Here is a 21,130-nt window from a genome sequence, read left to right on the forward strand (position 1 = left end):
CTGAGTTGGGGTGAGGGGGCTGCTCACACCTCAATCCTGGCCTGTACTCTGGAGTGCTCTAACGTGGGACTTGCTTGCCTGTGGTCCCACAGGGTCAGGAGGAAAGGGCTTGGTCCGTCCAGGCCCTGCCACACTGGAGAAATTCAGCAGACATTTCCCAGGTGGGTGAAGGCACACACCCGCGATCTCCCGCGGGCCTGGACGTGCCCAGCATCCTTCAGGAAGCTCACTGCCTGTCAGCCCCCGAGTCCCGCCCAGCCCAGCCCCCACGCGGCAGACGCAGGAGCTAGCTCGCACGGCTTCGCTGTCTATCACCTTACACCCACCGCTCCCATTTCACAGAGGTGGAAACTGAGGCTTACAGAAAGGCAGCGCGGGAGCAGAAAGAGGACCCAGACAGAGAGAAACAGACGGTTAGAGAGACTTGCTGTTTTAAGTCCAGGACTCAGACAGAGTGAGACGCGTGGGTAAAAAAATCTGGTGCAGTGAGGAGGTAGCGGGAGAGCAGGCCCTGGTGCTGTGTTTGCAGAACCCCCAGTTCAGCAGACAGAAAAGCCAGAAGCGCAGCCCCGGGTCTCTCTCACTGTCAGCCTGACCCATGCCCCACTCTCCTGACCCACGCTCCTTACCGTGCGTCCGGAGGGGGAAAGATTCACCTGGAAGAAGAGGATGATGTTCCATATGAGCCCGAGCACCAGGGAGGGGTTGCCGTCGGCGATCTCCGCTGCATCAATGCTGACCAGCCTCACCTGCGGAGGAAGGCGCACGCTGAGCGCGCAGGCCTGAAGCCCCGGCCCGGGCCCCTGCCTCCCCAACCTGTTTGCCAGGCTCACCTCCTGCCCTCAATCACCTCCGGGGGGGACACCCTGTGCACACACGTGTATGTACCAAACACACAAGCCCTGACTCACTCAGTTTATCCTCACACCAAACCCACAATGGCGCTATTGCGATGACCCACACACACCTCGGGAGGGAACTGAGAGACGTCTGAATCTGTGCCTAGGACATACAGCGCCAAGATTTCTGTCATGGTCACCCAAGGAGAGGTGGTGACAGCCCGGTAGGTCTGTCTGCAGGCTACACTAACACCAATCAATTGCCAGGGTTAGCACTTATGAGACACATGGCAGCCATATATACCAGCAACCACAGACGGTGGAAGGGTAAACCCACGGCTGACCAGAACACTGAGCTGATGTAAGCCTACAGATGCCCAGAGACCGTGTGGTTACAAAATCTCTGCCCACAGGTTACAATGTGCCTAGCACAGAGGCCCCCTGAAAGCTCATCTAAGTATGCTCTGACCACAGAACGATGCTTTTGAATCCCCAAGGCCATGCGTGACCCCTGGACCAGAGGCATGACCATCACGTGGCCATTATCCTTATATATGACCAAGTACAAGGATCCTGGTGCTGGCTAGGATGCAGGCTGGGGGCAGGGGAGGGGGGAGGGGAGGTCACTGCCCAAACCATAATTCTACCCTACAAATGAGGCTGGAAAGGGCCAGAGGGAGGGTCAGGCCTTGCAGGCCACGTGGCCCTTCTCGCCAAACTACACTTTATACATGTAAACCCCATTTTCCAGATGGAAGAGAGGAAAAACAAGATCATCCAAGACAAACATGGAATTCCACCCTGCAAAATTTGGCCTGGGACATTTGGTGGGGGGGTGGGGTGGGGGGAATACGAAGAGGATATTTCCTACAAAATGGTTTCCTTCCTTCTCTATCTCGCCCCTCCACCCTCCTCCATTACAGCGCTCTGTAAATCTTTTGACTTTGGCCTCTGATCCTAACCGCTGTCAGTTTCTGACAACACCAGTTAGGCTCCTGTGAACCTAACTGAGGCAGACTTGGAACTCTCTGGGCGAAGTCAGTTTGAGCTGGTGCCAAGAACCTAATTCAGACAACACCGGCTCATCACTGGCAAGAGCGGGGCTGGGTGGGGGGGGGGGCAGGAAGGAAGTTGTCAATACCGTGAATAACACAGCTGATCAAATTCAGGTCCAATATCCAGCCCACATTCCTCACGGGCGCTCAGCCCATATGACAAATCACATGTGAGATTTCCCTGCATGTTTCAAGGCCCTGAACCTGACAGCTCCACCCCAGCCCGGCGCTGCAGCTTTTACAACATATCCTGGGCCACCCTGCAAGGGAGACAGGAGGGCCCAGCAGGCTGGCCTTCGGCGAAGTGCTTCTGGCTCCTTACTGAGACTCTTGCTAGGCTGAAAACTATAAGGGAGCAATGCTGCCACATCTCCTCTGGGCCGTCACCCGCAGGGTGATAACAAGAGGACTGGCAGGACAGTGGCTTCTCTGTGGAGCACTGACCATCCCCCAGTGGCTTTCCTGGGTTAGCTCCTTTCGTGTTCACCCATTTCACAGATAAGAACACCGCGGCTCTAAGTGTCTCCCATTCTGATGGGCAGCCCCATCTCTGTGGTATACAGCAGTGGGGGAGAGGGGGCAGCAGCCAGCACAGCCCCCAGTGGCAGCCTCAGCCCGGAGCAGCAAGGCCTGGCTGCCGGCACCCCTCCCCCACCCCAGCTCTGGGCACCGGAACTAAGGCCCTCTGTGCAGCTCCTGGCTTGCTGAGGCTGAGGCTCTGCCGAGTGGGTCTTGCGTCGACCACCTCTCTGTGGACAGCTGTGGCTTGTCCCACAGTTCCTCAGCGTAAATGGGGAGGCAAGGACTAGAAACTGAGTCACATTCCAGGACCGGGGCTGGTCCATCAGACCTCTGTGGTGTGGCTAGTGACACCATACCTGACTTCACAGCAAAGGGGGTCTTTCAAGAAATTGAGGGTGTGCTTCCAGTCGATTCCCCACCCAAAGTAGACAGCCTGGCGTTTGTGAGTGAACTCACGGACAACAAGTGCAAGCATCAGTAGCCTATTTCACTGCATGTTCGTCGCTTCTAAAAGAAGCCCGACGGGTCTGCCCTCCGTCACCTGGCTGAGAATGTTTAAGGCTTACCCGCAATGTAGCACACATCAGTGTCTCTTTCCTTTTCACGGCTGTATAATATTAAACAGCATGGAGGGACATGCAAGGCCTGATCAAAAACACAGAGGACGGCTCATTCCTAGTGGGGCGGGGGCTCCTCACAGTGGGGGCAGGGCAGCAGGCCCCCACCACGCATCCCGGAGACTCCAGGATGACCCCAGCACCTGCCGTCCCTGGCCTCCGCCGAGTCTCCCAGGTCATTCCTGGACTACCAGACACTGCTTTTAACAAATCCCTTTTCTACTAAAAGATCAGGCCCTGTCAACCCCTATCACTGACCATGAAGCACCTCGAGTGATTCCCACAACAGGGGGGCCCCTGAAACCTAATATAACTGGGGCCCTGGAATCTTACCCCTTGCTTAGGCTAGCCCGGCAGTTTCGGTGGGGTGCCCTCTGTGCATTTCTTAAGACCGGCACTGAATGTTAGCCGACATATTTTGTGACAGGACAAGCTCGCGTTACCTAGACGGGCATCGGACACTTACATTGCTGTCTTCCAAAAACTTCAGTGCTTTCGCTATGTTGTTCAAACGAAAAATACGATGCGATGAGGATTTGTACTCGTGCAGCTGTGAAACAGAGCAGAACAAGACGGCTGAGCAGGCCGCGGTGCTTGAAAATGCCCCAAGGGCGACACAGGGGCCATTTCTATTTTTCTTTACCTCCACTTCTGGAGGAAGCCAGGGGCTCGCGGCTAAAACCCACCTGGACTGCATTCAAACCAGAACCCGTGCACCTCAGGCCGCATGGCTGGAGCACCAGGAGTGCTGGGAGACCAGCCTCACAGTCCCGGGACTCAGCTCAGCGGAGCTGGGGGATGGGTGGGCCCCAGTGCTACCCAGGGGCGAGGGGCAGCTTCGTCCATCTTTTGTGTCTCCTGGCTTGTTAGCCTCCACTCCCCATCTGCAAAGTCCTGCAGCAATACGCTCTCCTTGCTGAACTAACAACGCCTGCTTGGGGCAATGCGCACTAGCTGTCCTCATGGCCACTCAGCTGCACGGCCACCCAGCAGACACGGTCCTGAGTGGCACCAGAGGCCAAGAGCTTTTATAGATAGTTAGCTCCGTGAGGGAGGGGCTTGGTTGTCTGGTGTTATTGGGAGGTGGGGCCTTGGGGGAAGAAGTTAGGCCTTTGGGGCTGTGCCCTTCAAGGGAAGACTAGAATACTGGCCTCTCCTGCTTTCTTTTCTTCTCCTCTCTTTCTTCCTCCCCTCCCCTCTGCCCCCCCCCCCCATCTCTCTCTCTTTTGCCAACCGTGGGGCTTGAGCTCAAGCACTTGGCACTGTCCCTGAGAATTAGTACTCTTACCATTTGAACCACTGCCCCGCTTGTAGCTTTTTGCTGGTTAATTGGAGTCTCATGGATTTTGCTACTCTGGCTGGCTTTGAACCGGGGATCCTCGGATCTCCGATCTCAGCCTCCTGAGTAGCTAGGACTGTAGGCGTGGGCCGCCAACACCTGGCTCCCCTTCGCTCTACTCACCTGCTGCTCTCGCCTGGTTCACCTCAGGCTCAAAGCGACAGAGCCAAGTAATCATGGACTGAAACCCTCCTCCAATACGAGCCCCAAAGGAACCTCTCCTCTCCGCTCTTCATTGGCCTTAAGTATTCTGTCATAGTGGCAGAAGCTAACCTCTCCGTACAGAAGAGAAACTCTCAGGGATTCTTCCCTCCCCCTTTCTTCCTAACCCTCCAGTGATATACATACCAGATTTTGCCCAGACAGGACTTCTAACAATGCCATTAGGATTTTGCCATCTTGTATATCAACAAATAGGTCTGTAACTTCTAGAGGTGGGTCGCACTGCGGGAACGGGAGGAAAAGAGTCGAACCGTCATAAAGCAATTTCAAAGACGCAGGCTTCCGCTCTGGAGAGACCGTCCAGACAGCAGCTCGGGCCACACACAGAGAGACCATCCAAGGAGGCAGAAGGCCGTCACCCTGGGGTGACCCCTGGGCAGCAGGTGCCTGGCCATGTGGCAGGACAATTGTGCCAAGAGACCCAGCACAAGGGACTGATTGAATATGTGACCTTGAGGAACCCTCCTACCCCAAGATCTCACCCTCCAAGACTGGGTCACAGCCACCCTTCTGCTTTATGAAGACAAACGGGGGGTGTCTCCACGGAACTCCACAGAATGAAAGAATTCTACTGGGGGGCGATAGAAAACGCCGCCGCCTGTGCTGTGTCGTTTGGGGAAACTGCAGCTCAACGGGGCTGGACGATATTTCTGGGGTTTAGTCAGGAAGCCCTTTTGCATCAGGTGAGCCTGGGGGAACCCAGCACAAGATGGCGGCCCTGGCCCTGTGATGGCCTGTGTCTGTTACTCTTGGTGCAGTCTGGGCACGGGTGGGGTCCCCCCTCTCCGGCCCTGAAAGTGCCAAAGCCTGAGCTTCTGTTGACCAACCAAGCTTGCTGATGGCCCTTTGTCATGAAAGCATCACGTCCAGGTTTACTGAAATTCAACCTCGGGGCCTTGCAATCTCAGTGAGGAATTCCCTTTGGGTTGGGGGCTGGGCAGGGCGGGGCGCTCGGCCATGGGGAGCCCAGATTCTTGCCTCTCAGTGTTCCAGGTCAGACACCCCCCCCCCCCAACCAGCCAGAGACTTAGGGGTATGGGGAAATCTCAGAACCCTGTGCAGGCTTGGCCAGCTGCTGTTTCCTCTGGGAAAGCCTTCTTCCTTCCCCGGAGAGCCTGAGTCTAACTTTATTAAGGAAGGGGGCATTTCCTTACCCTTTAAACAAGCCCCCGAATCCCCCCTTAGTCAAGATCCAGGGCGACTGGGCCCACAGGTGCAGAGAAAGGGGCTTTGCTTCAAGGACAACAGCGACTTGGAACCAAAGGGCAACTTATTTTCCTTGCAAACCCTGCCGCTCCCTGGGCCGGGGCCAGGCCTGTGGCACGGAGGCATCGAGTTACCAGGCTCTTACGGAGATGTTATTTCTGCTAATCCCAGGCAGAAAATGAGAGGCCGGAACGAAAGCCCCTGCGAAGTGTTCTAACAAGATTCCCAGCCCCCAACCTGACCGGAGCCCAGCCTGACTCCGCAGTTAGACCTGAAGAATAATTTCCACTGTCAGTTCCTGTAAGAGCTGCTCCCAGCCAGCACCAAACCAGGCTTTGGCTGGGGTCCATCCTGCGAGATGGGGGGGGGGGGGGGAGGCGGGAGAGGGAGGAGATTGAAACAGCTCCAGCCCAAACACTGCCCGCCAAAATATTCCATGGACTTCAGGCGATTGGTATGACCGAGTCAACAGCACCCCTAGGGCTTTCTGCATGATCTAACTCCTTTGGTCAATTAGGGAATTTTTCCAGAAGCCAGAGGCTCAGTAAATATTCCTGACAGCCTTCAAATTGCAGTTAAGCCCAATTCACCAAGGAGTTCCTGGGTTTCCTTCTCATGAAAGGCTGCTCTTGCAACTCTCAGAGCTGGAAACGTGGCTGTTAATTTTGCCGTTATATTCCATATCGGTTTCAGGTGCTGTCTGATTTACCCTGGGAGCTGCCCACCTGTCTCCCTCTGTCTGCTCCCCCCACCACCCCCAAGAAAAGGGGTAGATGCTCCACCAACAGAGGAGCAAGGAAGAATGCCGTTCACAGGTGGGGGGTACTTGTTCCCCAACCCTCCGTTCTCTTCTATATTTATTTTCTCAATTAAAAGAAAAAAGAAAGGCAGATGCCATGGCTCCCCCGGGGCCCCTGAGAGGAATTGCTTGCCACCGCCTGACGTACTCCAGGCATTCATTGAGGAGTGATCAACTGCTCCGGGTCAGGGACCGGTGTCCTTTTGCTCCACAATGTGCTATTTCACCTATGAACAATCCTGAAGATACATCCAACATCAAAACAACAGGGATGGACGTACGATGCACCCTGGGGACACCGTCTTTCGCACAAAGGGTGCTCGCACAGGACTAACGACGGCACTGTGTCGCCCGTTCTGCAGCAGGGAGAGAGGCCAGGGAAACCCGATTCCAGGTGCGAGCCACCGGCACCCAGAAAAGAGAACGAGAGCCTCCCCCTGTGGCCCCAGGGCTGTGACAGTCCTGGGGCTCCAACCTGGTAGGAAAGAGGGCATGGGTTCCTTTTTTCCCGGTCGCTCCTCCTTCGTTCTGAAACTGGTCCCACGCTTTGGTACGGAGGCTACCTGGGCGCCTTACAGACGTGAGGCAAGCCCAGAGCGCAGGGGCGTAAGAAACAAGATAAACGGGGGAAGGGGGGGCACAAAGTTAAATACGCAGGAGAGGCCACGGACTTCGGGGGGAAGTCTACATCCTGTGGGTGCCTCTGCCTCCTAATTCTAACAGAAAAGGGATCCGGGCTGTTAGGAGTCGGGAAACCTGGCGCCTGCACAGGGGCTGGGCAGGATGTGCGGAGTGGGGTGCGACACTTCAGAGGGGCTGTTGACATTACTCATTAGTAGCCATGGGGTCAGATTAACTAGAGAATGTGGCTTTGTTTAAAAAAAAAATCTATAAGCCAGGCACTGGTGGCTCACGCCTGTCATCCTAGCTACTCGGGAGGCTGAGATCTGAGGATGGCGGTTTGAAGCCAGCCCAGGCAGGAAAGTCTGTGGGCGACTCTTGTCTCCAAATAAACCACCCAGAAAAAAAGCCAGAAGTGATGCTGTGGCTCAAGGGGTAGAGCCCTTGTCTTGAGCAAAAGCAGCTCAGTGACAGCATCCAAACCCTGAGGAGTTCACACACACACACACACACACACACACACACACACACACACACACACACTCCAGCAGCGGTAAGAGCGAGTGAGAACACACAAAAAAGCCACAGAGCCGCAACCCCCACCCCCACCCCCCGCCCCCGCCATCTCAGAGACAAGTGAATCTTATCTCCCCACAACCCCGCCAGGCTCCCGCTTACCTTTTCCAGATGTAGATTTATCCACCGAGTAAAAGTCCTCTTCTGTACATTCTCCCTTTCCACTGAAAACAAGGAAATACACCATGAGCCAGAAAGGAACATCCTGCCACTCCGCACCCAGGAAGAGCCACGGGGAAGGAGCCGGGGATCACCATTCAAAGCCAGGTCCAGCCACAAGCTCACGGAGACTCCATCTCAATCAGTGGCTGAGCATCATGGTGCCTACCTGGCACCCCAGCTACAGGGAAGCACAAGTAGGCAGGGCACGACCCAGGGGAAGTGGGGCACAAAGTCAGACGCTACCTTGACAAGAAGCAATGCAAGAACGAGAGACGTGGCTCAAGTGGGAGACCACCTGCCTAGCAAGTGGTGTCGGGGGGGGGGGGGGCTGAGTTCAATCCACAGTATTTCCGGCTGGGGGGGGGGGTTGGGGACCCAGAGGTCATTTCTAGCAGGTGCTTCTCAGCAGCCCGGTGGTAGAGATGGGTAGAAGCTGAGATGGGGGAAGGCAGGCTGGAGAGATCAGTGATTGGGAGCGGGAATGTTCCAGAGCATGGGGGGGGGGGGGAAGAATCTGACAGTCTTCAGTCATATTTAGTCTTACTTATCCGTTGTTGTTTGTTTTTTTGGGGGGGAGGAGCTTGAACTCAGGGCGTGGGTGCTGTCCCTGAGCTCTGTCACTTGAGTCACGTCCCTGCCTCTTGCTCTTTGCTGGTTAATGGGAGATGAAGTCTCTCCTACTTTTCCACCTGGCCCAGCTGACACACGGGGGATGAGGAACCGTGCCCAGGCTAAGAAAGGGTACTGGGGACCCCATGTGCCAAGTGCAATGGAGTCCCTGGCCCAAAAGCTGCCTCTCTGTCCCTTCTGGCTGGGCTTCAGGGGCACAGGGAGACCCTCGGCTCACCCAGGTCACAGGTCCGTGAGGATGCACGGGGCCAGGGGTCAGCATGCAGACAAGCCGGAATTCTCTCGATCCTAAGCATGTGCCTGTGTGCACGCATGGACGGACACACACACACACACACACACACACACACACACTCTGGGCACCCCACGGCCCGGGCCTTCTCTGTACCCTCAAGGACGTGGGTGGGGCGGCCACGGAGGGTCACCAGGTCGGCACGTGGTTCTTGGCACACAGTGACCTTTGGCAGTGGCCTCTGTGGCACGTGGTGCCCTTGCTGACAACCCGACACCCCTAAGCTCTGGTGGTCAGCACACTGGAAGAACACATCACACATGCCTAAAACCATGTCACACTGCTTTAGCAATAGTTTGTTTTTTTAATTAGAGCCAATTTTTCTCCCAGAGGAGTCCAAAAAAAAAAAAAAAAAGCTAGGGTTTTCTGTAATGGCCATGGCACATTTTCCTCTTGGCCTCATTATTAGGTAGACAGTGACATCATAAATCAAGTTTTAATTTTGTACCTTTCCATCTTTTTAACCGAAGAGTCAGCAGACAGCACGTAGACCCTCAACAGCCTTGCTCTTATTTTCCTCCTTTTTTTTTTTTTTTTTTCCTGTAAGGGAGTGTCACTGGCGAGTAGTCAGGAGGATTAACGTTCTAATTCTGGTATACCAGGCTTCACAGGGAGGGAGGAGGAGAAAGGGAAAGAAGCTGTCGGAAACGAGAGGCAGGTAGAGGCGGGATATGGCTGAGATGGGTGGGCCGAGTCCTGGGGGCTTGTGGGAGCTTGGAGAATGTCCGGTCCCAAGAGCCAGCTGAGCGTTCTCCCTCTACCCACATGGATCTGCCTCCGCGGCTCTCGTTCGCCATGCTGCTGGGGGCCCATAGCGTAATCACGATCCCCCGCTCCACAGACAGGAAGGCTACTTGGAATTTCCCACTGCCACAAGCCACCGGGCAGCGGCGTTCCCCACCAGCAGCCGGGCACATGGTTTTCTGCACTCAAACCCATGAATGTATTTCTTGCCCTTGACAGCTACAAGTGGAGCTGCTGGGTCTTAGTGGTGGGCACATTTAAAATTTTAATAGCCACTTCCAAATTGCCCTCCCCAAAGGCTGCCCAAGTTTATACATTCACCCTCACTCGTCTTTAAACAAGTTTATGGGGACTGTAAAATATTTACACACACATTCAAACACGCAGCCTGGTTTCTCCATCTGGCCTGAGAGAAAGCAAAGTAGAGCCCCTGAAACAGAAGTGCATTTAGAAAAAGACTTCGAGAACCTGGGCCAGGCTGCTAGTTTAACTGCACTCAAGGGTATAAATGCAGAGGTGCGTGTCTGCTGGTCTCAATATACGTCATCCATCCATCCATGCAGTCCATCTATCCACTTCCCATCCATCCATCCATCCACTCAACTATCCATGCCATTTACTTACTCATCCATTCATTCAGTTACCCATCCATCTACCTACCTGTTGACCCACTCAGCCATCTACTCATTCACCTATCCATCCACCCAACCAACCATCCATCTACTCAACCATCCATCCATCCATCTACCCACCCATATATATAATACATATATTATCCATCCACCCATCCACTCATCCACCCATCCATCCACCCATCTGTCAGCCATCCACCCATCCATTCACCCAGCCAGCCAGCCAGCCAACCACCCTCCCAGTTAATATTTATGCAGTGATTACTACATACTGGGAACTATGCCAGGCTCTGTGGGCAAAATCAGCAATGAAGAATTAAGCACTCATGGAATCTGCACTCCAAGAATTCACAGCCAAGCAGCCAAGTAGGGGAGAGAAAACATCGATGTCACAGGGCACATATGCAAGAAGAAATGAATTTGAAATGCCAAGGGTGACAGGGATGGGAGGGGTGATTCCCCTCCCTGTGGCATTCTCCTCCAAGGCCCTGAGAGGAGCCCCGCGAGATGCTCCTGAACCCAAAGACCATGTGCTGAGACAGACCCCATCCTGGCTCACAGCCAGTCACAGGTGGGCGTCACTTCTCTTCCTCCTGGGCCAGTGGGCACACCTGAGGGTGAGAGGAAACTCAGCTGACAAAGCCGGGCATCCCGCAGCAGAGGAGGTGATGGCCCAGGGATACAGGGCAAGGCGAGACTCACTCACAAGTAGCAGACAAGTCCCTAATGGCTAGATTCTTTCTCATCACTTAAAACTGGGATGTACAGCTCAATACTCAACAGACCCGGGGGGGGTGGGGGGTGGGGAGCGAGACTGAGAAGTCATGGCTGCCAAAACATCATTTCGTTTCAGGGTCATACTACGTGACCCTGGTCAGTTGGAATACTTTTGCCTCAGTATCCCCTTGCAGAGCGAGAACAGCCCAGGCACCTTCGCAGAACCACTGCCGAGAACACAGGAGGTTACCCAGCCAGGGGACCCACAGCCGCTCCCTCCGGGTGGCTTCCCCAGCCCCCAGGGTCACCCCGGAGACTTGGAGACTCGGTCTGGGGTTTCCACAGAGGCCCACGGCTCTCGCAGACCCTTCGCCATTTGAAAAACCCACCCCTACCCCGCAGACCTTCCTACTTCTGCCTGCCAAGACTCCATAAACGTTATATAGTTTCCATAAACCCAACGGCCCCTTTTTTCCTATCACATTGTAAAGGTGTAGGAAACCATTTCTCTGGAAGGGTCTGGCCTTCTCGTGAAGTGCTTGCAGCGCTCCACGGAATTCTAATGGTGCAGTAAAATCGCCATCCCTGTTCTGCCTGACCAGCAGGGGTGAAAGAGAACTGGGTAAGGGGGGGGGGTAAGGAGGGGACTGAGATGGGGTGGTAAGGAGTTGGCCAAGCCCAGGACCCCAAGAATACAGGCAGACGGGAGGGGAGACCTTGCCTTCCAGCTCAACATGGCCTGCCCAACTTCCCAGGTGTGGGTTCTGCTCTGGCCTTTCAAGAACAGAGTAGTGAAAAGTGAGAGGTGTGATGTTTCTCTCTTCTGAAAGCCACCAACTCGGACCCTGGAGACCACAGAGAAAGGGCCACGAGCTCCGGCGTGTAAGTATCTAGCTTGTATCTACCGCCATGCCTCCCCATACTTCCTATGGGGAAGATACTACAGATACAGTATAGATACTACTATACTAGTGCTGTTCTTCATGCCTAGCACTGATGGATTTTGCAGCTGATATTAAAAAAAAACCTATACGCTCATTAGGATGGATTTTGCGGCTTATACAAACACTATATGCTCATTATCTTTAAAAAAAATTAAAAGAATATAGAAACATACGGGAAAATCTAAAATCTCTGAAATTGAAAAACATATACACAACACATTCACACACACCTAATGCATGTACTCATGCATACAAATTTTGTGCAGATTTTGTATGTATGTGTGCGCTAGTACTGGGACTTGAACTCATGGCCTTGTGTTCCCACCTGGTTTTTTTCTGTTCACGCCTGGCACTCTACCACTTGAGTTATGTCTCCACTTCTGGCATTTTGCTGTTTCACTGAAGATAAGAGTCTCTCAGATTTGCCTGTCCGGGCTGGCTTTGAACCATGGTCCTTATATCTCTGCCTCCTGTGTAGCTATAGGATTACAGATGTGAGCCACTGGCATGCAGCATGATTTTGTGTTAGAATTTCGATTGGTGTCTATTGATTATATAACATGGGGGTTGCTTTTTCCATCCACACATCTACTCTGCGCTTTGATCACATTCACCCACCCCATTATTCCTCCTCAGCTCCTGTCCTCTAAGGCGCCTCCTCTTGTCTAAACTCCCTGGTAAAAGATGGAATGGGTTTCCCTACGGCTTCTCCCTCAAGCGTCATGCGTATGCTTTGCACGGGAACAGTGAAGACTCGGTCTCTCGGTGTGGTCACCGTAGGGATCGCTGACATCACGAGATTCTGGGGTAAAAGCAAAAGTTAGTTCCTGGGCTGCATCTGAGACCACGGGTGAATCAAGGGCAGCGCCCGGGAATCTGCACACGTTTCTCCCGGCAGTCGATGGCAGCCCCAGGACCTGCATCTCAGGAGGAGAGTAAGGTGATTTCTTGGTCATTTCCAGGGTGGCGAGGGGCATGTCGGCCTGGCATGGGAGAAAGACCTGGCTGTCTGCAGCCAGACCAGGGCGGCACGTGTGGTCCCCGAGGCTGTATCAGGTGTCAGGTTTAATTGTTACATAAGCCAATTCAGAGACTCCCCGCTGGGCTTCCATGGACCATCCTGGTCTTTGCTTGGCCTTTTCCATCCTCTGGGAAATTCTCCTCCCTGTCTCAGACCCTCTCCTGGGCCACAGGGAGGGGGCCTGGCGGGGCTCCCTGCCACCAGATGGCACAATGGCCCCTTCCACCCGTGGAAGGGCACGAGACATCGGACCCCGGTGCCTCGGGGGAGAAGAGCCTGGGCCCTGCTGGGGGCCACCCAGCCCTGCTCGCTCCCTCGCTCCCTTGCTCGGTGGTTTTCCTCCTCTCTCCATCTTTCAACACCTCCCAGAAACACAGCCTCATTACATGGCCCCATGCTGGTTCACTTGAGAAATAAAACTCAGAAACAAATTAAATGGCAATTTCTGTTTTAAACAGGAGAGGGACCAGGCTTCAGGAATACCAAGCCAACACTCCTTCGGTTCCGCCTCCTGGGGACCCACTTCCCCCCCGGCGGCTCTGGCGGTATTAAAGCCAAGGCCTCCGTGTGGGTTTTCGCCAGCCATGAGCTTGCATTTCATTTCCTTTGTTTTTCCTCCCTGACTATTTTCTCTGACCCAAGTCCCTTTTATCGAGACTTTAGTAATAAAATGTAAAACCCGCCTTGGGACCCCAGGCCTGAGCAGCCGCGTGTGGCTCCCTTACATCAGGATGCGGGGCTAGGCCAGCCCTGGTGGGGCTCTGTCACCCCTTCAGGGGGCTCCTCTGTACCTCCCTCTCTGTCCCTGGTGCAGGCTGGGGCTGAGCCCGTGGCATGAAAGCAAAGCCTAAGGAAAAGGCGTGAGCCGGTACAAAGCGGTGGTCTCCCCCATACATGCCCACAGAGACCCGAATAAAACTGCCAAGCTCCTTCTAACTGGGGACTTAGCTCCAATTCGCTCCCGGGTCCCAGAGGCCACCAATTAACATACCACGTCCTGCCCCACTGCGACCCTTCTCCGAGGCTGCTCCAAAACACATAACCCAGGGCTCCAAAGAGCTAGTCCCAATTACACACCAAATTAAGTTTTAGGATACGTGTGTGTGTGTGTGTGTGTGTGTGTGTGTGCATGTGTGTGTGTATGGCTGGTGCCTATGATTCAAATAAAAAAGGAAACCTGCTCCAGTTTTTCCTAAGAGTGATGCTGGGGAGCCTCAGTGTGCTAAACCTCAGCCCACGGTGATTTATGGCTGATGACGCCAGCGGGCAATAAAAACCCAAGCTGAGGAACAGAGCTTTTTCACGTGTGCCCAGCTGGGCAGGCCAAGGCAACAGGCCCAATCCAGGCAGAACTGCCCTCAACGGGACTGGACGGGACTATACAAACCCCTCACTCTTAGTCAGTGACTATTCTCAATCATCAATAGTAAGGCACAGACATTGTCCTCGTGGGCATCCTTGGTGAGGTTTGAGAAGGGAGGACGGAGAGATGGAGGAAGGGAGATAGAAACAAAAAGGAGGCTAGGAAGGAGGCAGAGAGAAGGGGAAGGACAAGAGAGTGGGGAGGGAGATAGGAAAGAATTCCTTCTTCACAATCCAGGAACAGTCCCCTTCCAGGCCTCAACCATCCCTGACTATAACTCACAAAGTTCGGTGGTCTTTCTAATTTTTTCATAGAAGTCTGCTGGCTTCGGCTTCTGAAGCAATGCTCTCCCAACTATACTCTGCAGAAGGACAAATCTACAAAGGAGTCTGCTGACCTGCAGCGCAGTACTCTATCCCCTTGCATAGATGTTTATGATCAGTCTATTTAAGACCTTGGTAAGTCCTGTAATAAGTGGTTTAACGTCATTTGAACAAAAATTCACTTGAAGTCAGAGCCCTTTTCTGTGTAAAACAAACCACAACATTCCTGGGGGGTGGGGGGGAAATCCTGCTTCAGAACTACAGAGAAGTGTTGATTAACTGGGGAAAGAGATGTCTGCACTGGGTCTGCACAGATGGCAAAGGACATCCACGGCCCGGTGACAAACAGAGATTACGTCCATACTTGAGTGTTTGCCAGACTCAGTTACTGTTCACCCTTAAACACAGAGCCGTACTACATTTCCCAGCTTCCCTTGCAGGCAGGTGGAATCACGTGGCTGACCTCTGCCCAATGGCATGTAGGGGAACTCCAGATGTGTCAAACAAAGCTCCTCCCCCAAGGCCAGGTCCTGTGACCGCTCTGTGGAGGAGACCCACAGGAGTGCAGAACCACAGAAGGAAGGATTCTAGGCTTTCCACTCGCCCCCCTGGCAAGGCTTCCCAGTGGAGTCACCAAAGAGAAGTCCCTGTGGGGCTACTGAATGAGCAGGGAGTTTTCATATCAAATTCCAGTGCCGGGAAGAGGCAGCGAGGGAGGGAGCCAGAAATCTGTGCGGCCTGCCTGTCTACCCAACAACCACAGGGCGGGTCTGGGTGCTCCTGTGGGGGTGAGCACGCTGGGTTCTCGGAGCTGAGAGGTGATACCCAGCAGAGGGCAGCCTTGTTGCTAGGAGCCAGCTGCTCCTGGGCACCAGCCCCGCTGCTGGGAGCCCTTCAAAGCAGGTATCTCAGTGAAGGCCTTCCTAGTGAGTCTGTTTCATGCAGGTCACAACAAAGGCAGACTTGCTGCGCTGTCCCTCCCGGAACAGAGCACCTCGGACCCAGCAAGAACAAGCCCCGCCTCCCGCATGCAGGTGTTTTTAAGGAGGAGATTTAACAGCCCAAATTTCACATGCCCAACCTTGATTTGCATCTGTCTTGTGTGTGTAAGGGGAGAGAGACAGAGATAGAAACAGACAGTGTATCTGGAGCTTGAACTCAGGGCTTGAGTGCTGTCCCTTAGCTTTTTGAGACACAGCTCTGCTTCGGGCTTTTTGCTGGTTAACTGAAGATCAGTCTCACAGACTTTCCTGCTCTGGCTGGCTTCAAAGCATGGTCCTCAGATCCCAGACTCCTGAGTAGCTACGATTAAGGCCTGAGCTACCCGGTGCCTTGATGTATAATGGTCTACACTGAAAGCCCCCTTTCAGGCACCAGTGTTCTGGTGTATGGGAGACCAGGCAACTGCAAGGTTCACCAGCTGCAGAGACACCCAGTGCCCTGGGCCAGGACTAAAGGGATTTCCCTCCAGACAGTCAGTGCTGTCCAGGTACACTAGGAGGAGTCTGGGGTCAGAAGCTGTGTCCAAGCAAAAAAGGCCCCAGGGACAGCAGGTTGGACACACAGAACAGGAGCACCTGGGACAAGGCTGTCAGAAGACAAGGAAGCTAGTATCTGCTTCCAACGACAGGGGCAAGCGAAGCCTGAAAGTCCCACTTGAAGCTTCTGCCTGCCAACAAAAAGTGTCACCGGTGAGACTTTACAGACACAATCTGTGACGGGGAAAGGCGGAGGTGTCCCATTCTCCCTGGCTGGAAGTGTCACCAAGATTTCACGTGAGTGAGTCCAAGCACCATGAAGCTGTCTGAGAGCCAGAGCCAGGGACCGGGCCGTGACACGGGGCAGACACCTGCACTCACACCTCTGGATCCTTTCTGCAGTGCGGTGCCCTCCTCCCCTTTGGTGCTCCCACACTGCTTCCGGGGCAGGTGACGTAAGTCGAGCGTGGATGTATGGATGCTCAGGCTTTGGCAGAGGCCCAGCTCCGCCTTCCAGCGCCCAGGGAGGCCTCTGATCACCTGTCTGAAGATGGGGGATCACAGTGGCTACATCCCAGGCCCAAGGTCTCTTCCAATGTGGTTCAGCGCAGGCTTCCTCGCCAGCCAGCCACATCCCCGGCTCAGGAACCAGGACTCCAGGCCTGACACCACAGGCCCGCCCTGTGGCACCCAAGTGCAGGCCTGGCCCAGGCTCTCGCGTCTGCTCCCGGGCTTAACTAGACGGGTACTCCTCCAGGAGCAAAGGGGCACCCTGCCCACCGTGCACGAAGCAAGCTCCCTGACTCCAGAAGAGATCCTGGGTGCGCTGGGTTGCTAAAGCTGCCACGTACTTGGGGTTTGCTCTGGGCACCGCATCCTCCTGTACGGGGTGCCCCTCCCCTGCTGGCCCAAGTCCTTCCGGGGTACCGTGGGGCCCCCCAGGGACTCATGGGGCTGTGATCCAGCCTCTGGCGGGCTGGTCCTGACCTCCGCATTTCCAGCAGGGCTAATCGAGTCAGGGAGAAAGGAGGAGTCCCTTGTAGCGAGTGACAGAGCTGGTTTTCAGGCTGAGCTCGGCCCGAAGCTCACTGGGCCCCCAAATAGAACACCTTTCTGCCTTCGGCCTCCCCCTCCCCTGCCCAGACACTAGACCCTCACGGCTCCAATCCCAGATCCCCCAGCACGACAGCACGGAAATCATTAGCAGAACAATTCTAAGTCTTGCCAAATTAGGTCACCACCCCCTGGAAGGCCGCCTGCCTCCCTGGCCGGTCCCTTGGCAGGTGCAAGCCTGCTTTCCACGGCTGTTGTCGGCCATTTGAGATACTTCAGTCAGGCAGAGGCCCCCTGCCTTCAGAGGCTAACAGCTACCCAGGGTGCCTGGCAAGCAGGCCTGAAGCAGGGACTACATTAGGGTAGAAGACAACTGCTTTCGCTACAAGCTTGTCTTACCTGCTTCATTTCAACCATGTGCACATATCTGAAAGAAATTTATTTTTCCAGAAATAGGGATTGAACCCAGGGCTAGGTAAGGGTTCTACTGCTTAAGGCACAACCCAAATCCTTTTGTTTTTGTTTTTATTTTAGTGTTTGAGATAAAAACCTAGGTAACTCAGCCTAGGCTGGCCCTGAACACAGGATCCTCTTTGCCTCTGCTTCCTAAAAAAACTGGGATTACAGAAATGTGAGCCACCACATCCAAAGGGAAATTCTAAGTTCTGTTTTAAAAAAAAATGTTTTTACATAGTCAGCTTTATTCTTTGATGCCCTATTTCTTTTGTCACCTTTGTGAAAATATCTGCGTATGTAACATCTGACAAAGGAATTTTCTCTTCATAAAACTGCCAGACATCTACAACAGAAAATCCTAGAAAAATAGAAAGAAAAAAAGAGCCACGTGGATTAAGTTACACTACACTGCCTCTTCTCTTCATCTCTTCCTTCTCTATGGCATTAGTTTTCCGCTAGCTTTTGTTTTAAGTTTTGTGTTTGTGTGTGTGCACATGCACATGTATACACTTGAACTCACTTGGCCTTTTTGCTCTACCACTTGAGCATTTATTTATTCTAGTTCCAGCCTTTATTTATTTATTGGCAGTTGTGGGGCTTGAACTTGGGGCCTGGGCACTGTCCCTGAGCCTCTTTGTGCTCAAGGCTAGCACTCTACCCCTCGAGCTACAGCACCACTTCCAGTTTTTGAGTGGTTAATTGGAGACAGGAGTCTCTTGAGGACTTTCCTGCCCGGGCTGGCTTCAAATCGCAATCCTCAGATCTCAGCCTCCTGAGTAGCTAGGATTCCAGGCGTGAGCCACCAGCTCCCGGCTCACTTCTAGCCTTTTGCTGGCTAGATGGAAATCGGAATCTCTTGGATTTGTCTGGCTTCCAAGCAGGATCCTCAGATCTCCACCTCTGTGTAGCTAGGATTACAGGCCTGGATTACCAGCACCAACGTTGTTAAGTTTTGAGTGTATTCTGACCACATGGTATAGACGGTGGTACCAGCTCCATGGCTGCCAACTCTGCACCTTTCCTCATCCTCTCCGAATGGCAGTTGCCGACTTTGCTATCACACTGTGAGCTGACTGTGCTACAACCTGCCCTTGACTTGGTGAGCACAAGCGATTGCTTCTCAGCCTTTCAGCTAAAATCTATCTCACAAACACCAGGGATCAGACTCATCTCCACGTGGTGGGCGCCGGCGCGGTCCTTCCTGAGCCTGCATGGAGTCCCGGCTACAGCAGCAGAACAAGGCCTTGAGCTTTCCTCCAAAAACAAAAGAGGGGGGAAAGCCAATACGTCTGTGTCCAGGATGTTGGGGGGGACCACCCTGATGCGGATCTCTACTTCCTTTCTAACAACCCCCATTTTGAGGGAGCCAATCTTCCTAGTTTAAGAACAAGCATTTCCCAGCCTTCCTTGCAGCAAGGTCCGGGCTGGGTGAAAGAGTTGGACCAATAAAGTCCAGGGGAATCTGGGCCGTGGGGCTTCCCAGAAGGTTCCTTGCAAAGGAGTAGAGAACCCTGGTGTGGCTCCATCTTCGAACCCTCTGCTTTTCTAGAACAGAGCCACGAGGTTGGATAGTAGTAGTCATGAGAAGAACTGAGCGGGAAGAAGCGACCATTGCCCACGGCCCCGCTGGGCTCACAAACAGTCGGGCTGCCAGTTTCTGAGTGTGCATTGTGTGCAGTGAATAAATCTTCTGTGAAGAAGGCGCTGCAAGTGGGGCTCTTGTTGCTCATGTGTGAACACAATCCGAATGCAAGAGAAACTGTCTTGATTACAAACACATCATTTGTGATGGAGAACAGAACATTAACCAGCATGTTTCTGATGCGGGATACCTAGACTAGTTCCAGTTATTTCCTGCTGCTACAAATACTGCAGAAAGAAGTATTTTATTCATTTCTCTAACACCTTACAATCCACAATTCTGTGTGTGTGTGTGTGTCTATGTGGATGTGTGTGTGCGCACGCGCATGCATGTACACGCTGGTTCTGGGGTTGAAACTTAGGGCCACGGCACTGTCCCTGAGGTTTGTTGCTCAAGGCTAACTAATGTGCTACCACGTGAGCCACGGGTCTACTTCTGGATTTTGGTGGTTAAATGGGAGATAAAGAGTCTCACAGACATTTCTGTCCCGGCTGACTTTGAACCTCGGGATCTCAGCTTCCTAAATAGGTAGGATACAGACGTGAACCACCCACGCCGGGCCTAACACACAATTCCTTTCCCTCTGCGCAGAGAAAAACAACCCAGGATGGCACAGAAGCTCAACTACAGGCACCAGGCAGGTAGTGACATTTTCGCTCTCCTTTTCTCTCCCACAACACCGAAGTTAGGCTAAAACACAAACAACACACCAGCAAGCTCAGTGAATAGTGAAAGTCAGAAGCACAAAGCATGGCGTCATTCTGGAGAGCGAGGCTCTCCGGGTTCCAAACACACAGATGGAGTCGACCGGCCAGCTCCCTCGCTGTTAAGCCCAGACGCCTGTCTCTAAGCTCAGGGGCCAAAGAATAATGAATGCAGGAGATGAAGCTCACACGAGGGCTCATAACGCTCCATACCGCTTTGGGCCTGGAGGAACCTGGAGGGGCTGGACACAAGTCTGGCCAATGTTGGCGTGTGGCGTAGGGGCTGAGCAGGTGCGGGGTGGGATGGAAAGGACAGGGGCCCTGGGAAAGGTGGCAAGGATCCAGAGAGCTTGGAAAGGCGTTAGGAGGGGCTGGGCCTTAACGACAGAACAGGAAATCTGTTTCTGGGAACCCCAGGAGCCAAGCGGCACCTCTAACCTCTGGATTCTTGCCTGTGTCCTTATTTCCCACGTGGCGAGGTGCAAACACTTGGCGTCTGCACTCAGTGATCTCACTGGGTCTAAAGACAACGTGTGCCTTCGTCCTTTTCCAGACAAGGAAACTGAGGCGTACAGACCTCAGGAGGGGATGGACGTGGTGCTCGGGGCCGCGGGGGGGGGGGGTCCTGCACCCCTTAGGCACGTGGGCTCTGAACCATGCAGGGGATCTTGGGTCTTGGTTAAAGGACAGCTTCTCCCTCCCACTCTTCCGTCCCTTCCCGCAGCTGGAGCCGCTGGGCCTATCACATCTTCTGAGACACATTCCTTCGCTGTGCGGGTTCTCAACTCAGAGGCCAGGCTGGACCCAGGCCCGGGCTATCTCCCTACTGGGGAGATGGGGAGAGTGTTCTGCCTGGGGCCCCCACAGAGGAAAGGGATTAGCAAAGTAAAGCCTCACTTGATTGAAAAATAACTTCCCTCCGGGTTGCCATCTGCTTTTGAGTCTCTTCCTCCCAGTGTTCGTTCACCAAATCTGGCCCCGAGACCCACCGACCCAGGGTGGTCCTTCCTGCTCCAAGGGGCCGGAAATTGCCGCAGGACCGCCAGGAGGTACTGAGCACGCCAGGAGAAGTAGGCAGGCCGCTCATTAATGTTTTGAAACGTGTATAAAGCAAAGCAAAGTGTGAGGAAGGGGTCAAGAGCTGGCATTCCACAGCCAGGCGGCCCGGCCCAC

The 21,130-nt window shown here is 53.8% G+C and overlaps 1 protein-coding gene across 5 annotated transcripts in view; it reads right to left on the bottom strand.

The window, feature by feature from the left end:
- Window positions 1-21,130, bottom strand: part of Clmn (calmin) — a 59,922-nt gene that overhangs the window by 13,400 nt on the left and 25,392 nt on the right. For 2 of the 5 annotated variants that reach the window (XM_048362929.1, XM_048362926.1), the window contains exons 2-5: window positions 7,899-7,960; window positions 4,721-4,816; window positions 3,500-3,583; window positions 657-749 (exon numbers count right to left, since the gene is read on the bottom strand). In XM_048362929.1, coding sequence (XP_048218886.1) covers window positions 657-749; window positions 3,500-3,583; window positions 4,721-4,816; window positions 7,899-7,960 — 335 coding nt within the window. Of the gene's footprint in view, window positions 1-629; window positions 750-3,499; window positions 3,584-4,720; window positions 4,817-7,898; window positions 7,961-21,130 lie in introns of all 5 variants that reach the window. The other 3 variants (XM_048362925.1, XM_048362927.1, XM_048362928.1) reach the window with 2 other exon arrangements.

The sequence above is a fragment of the Perognathus longimembris genome, chromosome 14 (genome assembly GCF_023159225.1).
Source record: "Perognathus longimembris pacificus isolate PPM17 chromosome 14, ASM2315922v1, whole genome shotgun sequence".
NCBI classification, from domain to species: Eukaryota; Metazoa; Chordata; class Mammalia; order Rodentia; family Heteromyidae; genus Perognathus; species Perognathus longimembris.